This window comes from Aquila chrysaetos, chromosome 8 (genome assembly GCF_900496995.4).
Source record: "Aquila chrysaetos chrysaetos chromosome 8, bAquChr1.4, whole genome shotgun sequence".
In the NCBI taxonomy this organism is placed as follows: Eukaryota; Metazoa; Chordata; class Aves; order Accipitriformes; family Accipitridae; genus Aquila; species Aquila chrysaetos.
In genome coordinates this window covers 19,172,649-19,185,176 of record NC_044011.1, presented here as the reverse complement: position 1 = coordinate 19,185,176, position 12,528 = coordinate 19,172,649, and the positions used below count along the sequence as shown (strand labels likewise).

The 12,528-nt window shown below is 36.2% G+C and overlaps 1 protein-coding gene across 2 annotated transcripts in view; it reads left to right on the top strand.

Annotated features, from left to right (window-relative positions):
- Positions 1-12,528, top strand: part of ADGRG6 (adhesion G protein-coupled receptor G6) — a 116,565-nt gene that overhangs the window by 84,017 nt on the left and 20,020 nt on the right. For both annotated transcript variants that reach the window (XM_030022621.1, XM_030022619.1), the window contains 5 exons: positions 462-627; positions 3,883-4,023; positions 7,713-7,829; positions 8,964-9,009; positions 10,778-10,884. In XM_030022621.1, coding sequence (XP_029878481.1) covers positions 462-627; positions 3,883-4,023; positions 7,713-7,829; positions 8,964-9,009; positions 10,778-10,884 — 577 coding nt within the window. The remainder of the gene's footprint in view (positions 1-461; positions 628-3,882; positions 4,024-7,712; positions 7,830-8,963; positions 9,010-10,777; positions 10,885-12,528) is intronic.

Sequence of the window (12,528 nt, the reverse complement as noted above, 5' to 3'; positions counted from 1 at the left end):
GCTTTTGAGAGCAACCTGCAAGCTTGGAAGTATTCATCCTTCCATATGTAAACAAACAATTGCAGTACAAAAATCAAACTTTTCTGATTTGCATCAAAAAGAATTTTCCAAATTAGATATACAAATATTTCTACTTGTACTAAAATTAATGTGCCTGGCAAAGTTAAAGTATTTGGATGGAAAAGAACTCTCCTGATACATGACACAGCATAGAACTAAGTATTGTCGGAAAATTATTTCAGGACCAGTGATATGTAGTCATATCATTTCTGTCAATCAAAAGCTTCTGTTTTCAACAGAGGTGCATAAATTTACAGCCTGACAGTCTCCTTGTGAATACACAGATGGGTGATAGAAACATAATCAATAATAAGAGGATCATCTTAAACATGGAGAGCATAGAGCATAGCTTTTTTTCTTTCTGTATTCAGTTTTTAGAATAATTTTATTTCTGTTTTTAGAGCTCTAAAAACTATCGATGCCTTGGCTTTAAAGATCCAGTTCACTGGACCATCCATGAGTATTTCAACACGAAACCTCGCACTTGGAGTGTCTTCTATAAACTCAACTTCATTCAGAGGTGGTTCTTTCAGTGTCAGTCCACAGAATAATGCATCCGATTTCCAGGTATGGAACAAGCAGTTGTATTTGAACGTGAAATGTTCCTGTTGTTCCAAGTGTGTTTACTGTGGTTCCTATAAAACCACTTACAACTCCCAATTCTCCCCCTACTATTTCCTTTTTCCTGCAATCATCCAAACAGATTAATGTATTTCCTTGAGTGACAGGAAACCCAGATAAACTCACATGTTCCATACAGATGAAAAGTAATTTGCTTACAAATCCAGAACAGAATTTTTTCTGTTTCAGGTTGTTTTTTTTTTTTACTAATGAAAAGGGAAAATAATCTTTAACAGTCTGCTGTGTTACCCATTGTACACTAGCTAACAACTCCACTGATGCATTTCAGCTTTAGAATAAGACACCTAAAGGTAGGTATCTACACATAGATTTCTGTCTTCAACCTTCCAGTATAGTTTAAACACCTACTGCTAACAGAGACCTAAGGGTGATCCAGTTGTCCACACATAGGTTGATAGGCTTATGCCATTTGGGATGTCCGAGGCAGTTCAAGACATTCATGTGGAGCTTGACCAGCCTAGACATGAAAAATAAAAGAAACACAGATCACTCAAAATACAGAATGGTCTCCAGTGCTACAGTATCTAGACAGGCTGCTATAGTTAAGATATTTATCATCACATCAAAAATATTTTTTCTTCTTTTTCCACAAATATAATAGCTCAGGCATTTAAAAGCTATGAAATAGCATTTGAGATGCACATGAACACCTACTGGGATTTTCCAAAGGCTCTGTTGAAATCAGTAGCAATGAGGTGCGGAGACTTTTTAAATTTCACTATATTCCTGTCTGCATTTTATGGCACCTAAATGCTTTTAAAAATGTAGTGCAATGTATTTTTTTCACAGTTATATAAGAAGTCTATGACAGAGGTAACATAATCTCAGTTTCCTGGGAGTCTAACCATTCAAATACAGTGAGCCTTACTTGGAGAAACACACAGAAAAGATTAAACAGAAAATTTAAGAAATATACTATCATTTGGGCCAGAGGAACCAAAACTGAATTCAAATAAAACATGGCATTATGAAAAGAGTTAAAGACTATCACTGGAGTATAAGCATCTTATGGAACCAAATTAATTCCTGCTGCACATTGGCAAGACAACAATCCTAATAAATGTCTGATCATTTTATAAAGTACTATGTACTGTAAAAATCAAAAACAGTAATGAAGGCAGTGCTAGAAAAAGTAGTAGTAATATAATAGGCTGCAGGCCTTTTATGTGTTGTGTATATAGACTTTGGATCAAAACCCCATATGCTGGTTTAAATAGATACAAATGGATTTAAGGTAATTGAGTTTTCACATGTTTATATTCATAGATATTTTGGCTAAAATTCTTTGAATCAACTTTATTAGAAATTTTTTATGATCGTAAATCTACTTTTTTTAGCTCTCTTATTATGAAGGTCAATAGCTGATTGTTCTTTGATTGTTATCAAAGGAACGTTTCTCCTCCAGATTTCATCCTGTATTTATGGAAAGAGGAAAGGAAAAATTCTGAAGCCAGGTTTGGGATGTTCGCATGTATAATAAGAATTACCATCTGTGGCTTGAGGACATCCAGGAATTTTCTTGCCCTGGAATCATTCATTACAGCACTGTCTAAATAATCATAAAACCCAAACTCTGTTAAATTATTTATAATGTTCCTATTGGAACATGAGTTTATTCTCAGACTTTCACATTTCCAACAGCTGATTGAGAATTCTTAGCATCCTTCCTACCAGAAAAGTCTGCAGCAGCTGTGGTCACTGCTTATATTTTCCATGCCTATCAGGAAAGATACTTGCTATCCCTGCTGGAGGGAGATTCCCTTCTGAAAGCCCAGGTTTTTCACCAGCGATGTGATGATCTATCCCAGGCTCATCAGGGAGCATTAAACTCTTCAAGCTGTATGTCAGAGTGTTTCCAGATTTTATTTCATATTTTTTTCTTAAAGTAGATATCAAGCAAATGTATCCATGGCAATTTGGAAAGATTCTTTTTCAGTCCCCTGTGTCTTTATGTTTCTTGCCAAACCTTTGACTGAGTTAGCCTTTGGTGATTCATATTATTAAATTGTTCCTGTAATATATCCACACTTCTTTATAGAAGCCTCTTCCACTCTATTTGCAGACAATACCTAATGGGACGTCTTTATCACACACACTTTCTGTTTAATGTGGCAGAATTGTCCTTTGAAAACCTTTTATTCAACTGTATTTAGCCCTGTCAGAAGATACCTATGAACCACTTCTCACTAATTTCCAGGGGTGCCTGTTATTCACAGTAAATCAGTGAAAATTTAGAAGTTAAATAAATCTATCAGTAGCCTATGGCTTTTAACTTTCTATTAGCTAATGGTGCTTTTAGAATCACACAGCTGATCATGAGAGGCATAAATACATGAGCAAGTTGCCTCTGGAGAAGTCAGGAGTGTGAGTTTCCTAATCTCACAGTGAAATTCTTAAATGCTTTTACTATAGAGCCACTGTGAGATGGCTTGCTCCCCTTCCTTTGATAGGTAGGGTGGCATGAGTGTGTCACCGAGGGAGACGATGCAGTCATAGAATTACTGCCTGGTAGCTAATGAAATGCAAGTTTTCATCCTCATTTATTTCCTGCTCACTAGTTACATCCCTGTGCCATAGAGGGCTTTCAGCTGTCTGACGTTGCCAGTATAGATTAAGCTTACATTGATGGCAGAAAGTGTCTTTTTTGTGCTACATAGCACAATAAATATAGAGAGGTGACATTAATAATTTTAAAATCTCCGTTCTCTAACAGAGAAACTAGAAAAGCTCCTAAGAGAATTAATTCAGATGTGCAGATCAAACTAAGTAATACAACTCAAGAAAGAAGGATTTGGAGCATATTTTTCAGTTCTCAATGTTGTTTGGTATGAGGAAAGTGTCTTGAAGTTTACTGAAAATTATTATGACTGCCATTATTGCCATCTCATTATTTCCAAATCATCATTATAGCAGTGGAGATGTTTGTTTGTTTGTTTGTTTTATCTAATACCTTTTTTTGTAGCAGAAGACTGATCTCATGCTTGAAGGGTGGGAAAACTTCATAAGCCTTTTTTTTAATTTATTTATTGCATCAACTCTTACATAGGTACGGGTTATATTAGTGTTGATTGGTTCTAGACCCAAGTTGAGATATCTTTGTGTAAGGGTGTGAACCCAGTTGTGACAATGGATGGTTTGGTTTTTGTTTGAACATGTTCTTCTGTTGTTTTTATTTAACAGATAGATTTTGACAAGGATCAGACAAATGCCTTCGCTTCTGTCGTTCTGCCACCAAGTTTATTGAAGAATTTAAGTCAAGATGAGTTTGAAGTTATATCCAGAGCTCAATTTACTTTCTTCAATAAAAATGGTCTTTTTCAGGTAAACTTTAATGTGTTTGAAGTCATTTCAGTTAGGGTGAGACAAAGCCAGCTGCTAAAAGTTTCCTGTAGTGTAATCATTTCACAGCATCTCATGAGTTATAGGAATGAGAAGGTGATAACAGCTGTAGGCACTAGAGACAGTGTTATGTTCAGAGTGACAAAATAGTCCAAGTGCCCAAGTTGAATTAAAGTCAGTGATTTGACTGCAAATTCCTGTCACATGTGAGATAAGCTCTTTCTCGGGTTAATCTATGGAAAACTGTATTCCAGCTGCTTATAATCAGAGTGAAGTAGCAAGGCCTCTTAAAGGGCATAACTTCTGTTAAAATGCTTTAATATAGGTCCTTTATGTTCAGTGGAGCCAGATTCTTTTCTATCAGAAGAGAATTTGGCCTATAATGCTGTCAAGTACTCTTTCTTTCTCTTTTCCTTGGTTGGCACTCATATCCAGCTGACTACTTAACATTCAGCTGGAAACTCTGGGCTGATGGTCATCAGCCAGAGAACATTTGTTTCTATACATAATATTCTTCTTTTCATATATGTGTTCTCACAAGCACACTGTATTTTAATATGGAATAAGGATAACAATACTTGTACCTGAAAAATAAAGGAACTCAGGTAGATTTGGTTTTTTCTCCTTTGGGTCCCATCACATGGTAATTATAAATAGTTCCTGCACGGTAGATGCCAAAAAAAATTAGGAAGAGTTTGCAGTTTGGAAAAAAAACAACCAAAAGCATACCTATTTTGAAAAAAAAATGAGTTAATTAAGAAGGAAACATTGTTTCATAGTGAACTGTAGACTGAGCCTCAAAAGACTTGAGTTTGTTTTCCCATTAGTATTTCAAGTGACCTTTGGCTCTTGTGCATCCGCAGAACTCTGTAGTATTGTATTGTCCCTATATTATCGTTTTTATTGGCAGTGTATCCAGATTCTTCAGATAATCTAGGCAAGAAAATACCCATGACCCTCAGTTGCCTTCTGAAATACACCCCGAAGTATCTTTAACTATTTAAAATAATATTCATTTTAAGCCTGCTTTTATGAAAAACAGGATGGATATATTTAATAAAGAAACCAGAAGAATACAGATGTAGGCTTGTCATAATGACATAAAATCATATGAAGTAAGAATGTGTCCTTTAATGGTTCTAGAATGTGTTTCTAAGGGATACTTAATAAGTCACTGAAAAGCAAAAAACAGGAAAATTTGCACCTACATTTGCAACTAAAAATCCTTTCCTTTTTCTGTGTGTTTTTCAAGCTATTCATGGGTGACATGTTCAACACAATTAATTAAAAATGTGTAAAACTTGCATTTTAATAAGTCTAAAAATAAAGTAAGTCTAAAAAAAATAAAGGCTAAAAATAAATTATTCTACATGCCATCTCAAACCCAATAACTTTATCCATTAGTATAAAACTATTTCATAAATATATTTATTCCAATTGCAATTTAAAAAATTCCCAAAGCTATTAGCTGTATTTCTTATAAACGTTCAACATAACAGTGAAACATTATACTTTACAGCACTGGAAGGGTTTTTTTATTGTAACTGAGAGAATGCTAGTAAATTTTATCTTGTCATTCATTAAATTTTATCTTGTCATTCATTAAAATCTGATGGTTACATTATTTAGAAGACTATATGAAAAATTGATGTAGGCTATTCAGGGTGGGATTCATTTCACCAAAGGCCAGTGTGTTCAATGCACATACCTATGCCTGAACTGTTATCCAAAAGCTGCCTTCAAAGCCAGTTGATGGAAAAGAATTGACACCATTGAGGTGTGACACATCTCATCCTAGTGCAGGACTAGGCATCAGTTGCCCAGACAAAGGAGCGTAGTGCAATTTCAGACACCCCAAGGTGCAAAGGTGCTACTGGCCAACAGATGTGACAAACAAACCTGTAAGAGATGTGAGATCTTCTGCAGTAGCAGCTGGAGACTGGGCAGCATACCTTAAAGCCTCTGAAATGGACACTTACTTTTAGGCAACCAGTATTCGACCTAGATTTATAGAATAGGTAAAATGGATTATGCCCTGGATGTGCCAGTTTCCTTTCATTGACTATGTTAAGAAACTCTAGAATGGCTACTTCAGTTCTAGACCTTCTTTTTACATGTCTGAAGTTAGGTTGGAAGGATCATCCTCATGAGTTCTGAGGACATGAAATTAATGTGCAAATATGGTAAATATGTGAATTGTAATGATTGTCTAGACTAGACCAGATTTATATCACTGACACTAGCCTCAGCATTGCTTTACCTTGTACCTCTATATATTTTATTGGCTAAAACCTTACCCCTAACTGTAGCTGAGCACAGCCTTATAGCTAAATAAGCAGTTATCTGTATTTTACTTCAATGCACACATTATTTCTTTTCCTTTCTAAGGACAAGTAAGAATAAATTGCCTTCCCTAAAGAGACCATCTGATATTTATTTCTAGTTTTTGTTATCTGCTAGAGACAGAATCCACTGAAACCCATAGGAATCTGTCCAAAGGTTTTCATAGACTTTGTCAGATGTTGAAATTTAGATGGTAGTCAAGAGGTTTTCTTTGTTTGAATGCTCAAGAACTGTCTAGAAAACTGCATTTTTATTCCTTTGCAACTTTTAAGTTTTTAGGAAATTATGTCACAAAGCTCCAGTATAATCTGAAATACTGTGTTGGAAAACTCTTGCATATTGTTCTTAAGAAATTAAATGTTCTTCTCAGGATAATGTGCGCTAATAACTGAAGCTGTTCTGTCTCTCATAAGTGGTGGGATCTCATGAGCCCAGTGCTAAGCTGATACCTGACATCTTGTCAGGCTAACCAAACCAGTAAAGTGGAGGAATCAGGGGGTTTCAGGAGTTTGGCAGCCCAGATTTTTGGAGGGAAAGTGAGTGGCAATAGACTTCATTTGACCTAAGATCTGCTGCAGGCAGTGACCAAGCTTCCCAGCTTCCCACAAGGCCAACCAGGCCTGTAGCTATGCAGGCTTCAATGGAAGCTCACTTCCATTTTCATAAATCATCAGTTTCCAAGGAAAGCTTCTCATCTGGAAAATTCTTAACTTGGTGCTTTCTCACTGCAGGTTAGAAATGGTATTTCTCAGTGATAACATGAGTCTTCTATTTAAATTCCAATCAAATAAGACCTTGTAGGAAACATCTCCTACAGTATGTAACACTGCTTTGAATTTGTTTACTACTTCTTAGTCATTCATTGTAAGATAGAGGATGATTTAGCAACTATACACAGAAAACAGGTTATTCCCAAAAAACTTTGCATCTACTAAAAAGGACAGCATCGACAATAAGATAAGAAAGCTAGTTCATTCTTGTTTAGGGAAGTGAGCTAATCTTATAATGGGTTGTTATCTGCTACATTGTTTGAGTTATAATTTTGTTGGCATCAGACATAACGATTAAAAGGGGAACTTATGCCTTCTAACCTCTCTCTATAATTGTGCCTATATGTTTATGACTATAAGGAAAATAGGGAAACTTCCATGAGGCAAACCCATAATTTGATTTTATAAACATAATGTTCTTATATTGCATAATCAAAAGTGTAGAAATGCTGACAACTTATTTATTCTGGCACGCTGCAAAAAATGAAACTGTGTGCTCTAGCTTTTATGTTATGTGCTGTCTAAGCATTTATTATATTTTTTCTGAATTTTTCAAAGGATGCAGAAAATCCTGCCAATTTGACCAGTTTTGTGGTGGCATGCAGTATTGGAAACATAACCATCCAGGATCTTCAGGATTATGTGAAGGTTACAATTAGGCACACCAAAATTCAGGTAAAACAAAACTGGTTATTCAGAGGAACAGGAATGCAGATTATATATAGTAAAGGCTAAGCATATAGCCTGATTGATTTGGGTAGATTTTGAGTAAGAACATAAACTCAAATGGAAAGAAAAACTCTAGAACAAAAGCAAGTAAGCAAAAAGTAAAAACAAATAAACTCTCCTATCCTCACACATTCCTGCTCCGTTCATGATCTAACATCTATCTGAAAGACTATTGATTCTGCCACTCAGAGGCAATTGCTGTGCCAATAACTGGAGGCAAAACCTCTGTTCATGACCATGTTCATGACCAGTGACACAATTTATTACACTGGAACTTTAGAATGACTTAAATTCTTTGATCAAACATCAATTGCTTTGTTAATAGTTCCCCAAGTTATTTTGTTGTTATGTGGTTTTCAGCAAAGGAAGAATGGACAGAACCACGTTGTTAAAAGATGACTACAATTAATTTAGGGAAATGCAGACCAAATGCAACCTTTTGGCACATAGTGTTTCCGTTAAAAAATGTGTGAGCTTGACTCTGTTCTCAGACTTGTTGTCAGTAGCTACTCCAAAAGAGATGATAGCACTAGAGAAGTTAAGAAAGAAGCTGTTAAAATGCAATACCTAAGTAAATTGTTTAGGTAATGAGAACCTGGTTTGTAATTTTCACAGTTCAGTTAACTTCATCTCGCATTTCATTATAATGATAATTTTAAGGTCGGACAAAACAACCTCCACTTAGGTTCAGCAGGCTTTTGCACATTTTCAAGGCCAGTTACATAGAGGATTCACTGAGAAGTCCTAAGGAAGTGAACATTAAAAAGTATTTAGACTCTGTAAAGACATCATACTCATGGATAACTTTAGTGAGACAATAAAACTTCATTATTCGGAGGATGTGGAAAAGGAACAGTGCAGAGAAACAGTGCTCTAGATTTTATAATCTGGGTAGATCTGTCTTTCAAGCAGAACAAGTTCTAATTTGACAGTAAACAAAATTTCAACAATCCAAATGATATTTATTCTTCTGCTCATTAAATGGAAAGATATGTAGGAAAACAACTGTTGTAAATGCATATGTTGATGAGATTTATGTCTGAAGAGGCATACAAAGTCTACTTTTACATGTGTTCTTAGGAAGATCCTAAGCCTACCTGTGTCTTCTGGGATATGAACAAAAATGGTAAGTTTAAAAATACTGTAATTTTTTTTTTGTGGGGAATGAAGTTTTAAAATCAGTCACAGTCTTGGCCATTTTGCTTCTTAATCAATCCCTGCAGAATTAGATGAAGTTTTTAGACTGTATCGTTTCTTCTGGTTAGTACAGTTGCTTGTAACAGCAGATGTTAAATATTCTTTTTAAAAGTTTTTTTATGTAAATTTGTTTAACATTATAAATTCCTAAATTAAGTTTGTCTACTTTTCTGTATCCGATAGCAGTTTTTCACTGATCTGTCTGTATGTGCAAATTAAATAGTAATGCTACTCAGACACATTAATGGTTCTTAGCCATACTTTTAATTGGTCATTTTTAAAATGTTGGGTTATTTGATTGCGAGATTGTGCCTGTTACAAACCTTAAGCTGGTTTTTCCTCCATGGAAGGTTAGGAACTACATTACAGAAACTTCAACCACCTTGTAAATGGATGACAGTCAGCATGATGAGGTCCCATATGGAGACACCCATTAACGAGGCGGCATTTTAGCCCATTCTTCATTGCTACTGCCTAACTCATGTGTGATGTTACACTCAGGCTCTTCATCCTTTGCACAGACAAAGTCATTCTCTGGGATGACTTTCCAGATCCTTCTATTTTAGAGATCACTACTGAGATGTTACTCTTCCTTATGATGAAACAGATAGAGGGAAGAAGTAACTGTCCTTAGCAGCAGGATTTCAGGTGGAGGTGTTTAGTTCAAAGTCTTGCAAGAAATGAAGTTTACCATCCAAAGTTGTACTTGAAAGGAGGAAATTCAGACAGAATAACTGAGGAGAATTCATAAGGATAAAAATAAGCAAAAAAAAAAAAGAATCCAGTTAGGAAGATAAACTTAAAAAGCACATTAGACGAGAAACACACAGGGAGGAAACTATCCTCAGTGGCTGCTTGAGTGGGGGAGAGTTTTAAGTGGTTTTGGAATATCTTCACAGTCTTTTGAGAGATTCTGTCTTGAATTTGAGGTAAAGTTATAGGGCCAGTCAGATAATTTGCTGGATTTTGCCTGGAGTTGTGCAAAAATGTCTTTAAGGGATCAGAGAATATGAACTATTTGACAAAATCAGTTAGTATTTTAGCAGAGAAAAATGAAAGAAGAGAAATACAAATTCTAGTCTTTAACATTTAATTTTTAAAAACAAAATCTTTCTACTTATTTTTCAGAATGGCCTTTTCAGGTGGGTTGAGAAGGGGGTAGTTTACTTCATGTTGTTTCTTAAGGCCACAAAGGATCATCAGGATTACCCACTCTGACCTTCTTCATTACACGTGGCAGAGAGGAAGGGCGGGACCCTCTGCTCCTGGGCCATAAATGCTTTCATGTGCCTGGGGATATATGAGTAGGAGGGAGGCAGGTGCAGACATCACATCAGTGTGGTAAAAGGGAGTTCTAAAACCATCTTATTGTTGGGTAAAACTAAGGTGTGTCAATGCGTGATCCACATAGTATGTCTTATTCAACCCTCATTAACCAAAAAGCTCCCTACCTTTATTATATATCTCCATCTATTGCTTCTGCTCAGTAGTCCATTACTAGGACACTCATCTGATGTGATTCTCTGCAGAAACTAGGAAATCTGACACTTGCTTCTCTCCTGATTGTTTTCAATGTTTACTCATTCAGTTTGAGAAAGCACTTCTGCATTTGCACCAGATGAAGTGAGAAATCTGTTAAAAGAGAGGGTGACATGAGTTTGTTGGAAAGTACAGTTTCTCCTGTTTCATTTCCACAGGTGGCAGTGGTGGCTGGAACCCTGCGGGCTGCCAAGTGCACACAGAGTCCAATGAAAATGAGACAGTTTGCTTATGCAACCACCTCACGCACTTCGGGGTCCTAATGGTAGGCAAACTCACCGTTCACTAAGTTATCTTGCCTAGGAACTCAATGCAGTCTTCATCTTGGGTTAAGACAACTCTCATTTTTGTTACTTGGGTTATTCCTTTTGCACATGATTTTTAATAGTGATACATCATTTTGCCCCTTATTGTCATAAAGTTATCTTTTCATAACAAAATAGCTGGTCATAAGGATTCGGGAATGAGGTAATGAATAAAGTTAGTAATGAAAGTTGTTGTTGTTGTTGTTGTTGTTGTTGTTGTTGTTGTTGTTGTGTTCTTTACAAGTGGCTAAATATTGTAAAATAAAAAGTAAAATGTGCCCATAAGAGTATTCCAAATTTTGAAAATACTGTGCCACAGAAGACCTGGGGTTGAGATTTCTGAGCGATACCAAAATATAAATAGCATGTTATAACATCCAACTTCAAAGCTGGGACATGGCTGGGCAAAAAAGAAAGTCAGGGACTGTAAAACCAAGGCCCAGCACTACAATTTCCATAGTGAAACAGAAAAAATTGATCTTAATGAGTCCTAAGGTGCAGGGGGTCTCTGTCATTTCCCTTAACAATATAATCTGACAAAAATGACCTGCAGCTGAAACGGGAAGGTGTAACAAGAGGGAAATTAATGAGAAACAAGCCTAGGTAGATTTTAAATTTCAAGATCAGGAAAGTGGGAAGTTGTTTGCAGGAAAAAAAAAAAGTAGGATAAAATGTTGAGGTGCTGTTTTCAGAACAACAAAAAAGAGAGACTCATATTGTCAGGGAAAGAAAAATGCCCTACAGTCAGTAAAACTGCTAATGAGGATGAAAAGTCAAGGAAACTCAATAATTCCCTTTCATCAGGATGAATCTCGAGATTCAAGAGGCTAAATTGTCCCTTGCAAATTTAGGTTGCAAATTAACAAGTTTTATATTTATTTAATGTCAAAAAGTGTAAAGCAATATCTTCTTTCATGAAATGTGTAAGTCTGTATTTGCTGTGTTCTTATAAATGGTTTCAACCAGCTTTGGGGGGCCTTGCAGTACAGGCCTTCTCTTGGAAAAGGTCTGCCACAGAGGGCTGGTACAAAACGTGTAACTTGGACTCTGTCAGAGCCTTAAGGAAAGTCTCCAGGCTGGGTGGCTGAGATAGGTAGAGCCTGTCAGGGAGATGAAAGTGGGAACCACGTAGAGCACTTCAGCCCCAGTAGCATAATTTGTCTAGCATTCAGGTGCCTCCAGCAATTCGCACGTATGAAGTGTTTTTGAGAGAAAATAATTCCAACATGAAAAAGATGGAATACTGCTATCTTTTCTTAACATTTGGTGATTTTTTATACTCAGTAACGGGCTGAAACATTTCTTTCCATCTGAAATTAACATTCTTTGGCCTGTAAAACATACCTGCAGAAAAGATGTTTGCTCCTGATCACAGCAATGCTCCTAGACTAAGTATTTGGGGTTTGATTTAACTTGTTGCAATGACACAACCACACAAGGAACTGCATGCACTGACTTTTTCAGCTTTGGCCTTCCAGACCCTTCTTAATAGAGCTGCTGTCTTCACGTCATGCTCAAATGTAGATATGAAAAAGCCATAAGCTCTTTGTCTTTTTTGCAAGCTAAATTGTGGTCTTGTTTCTCTTTTCATCCTCGAAGGGAGA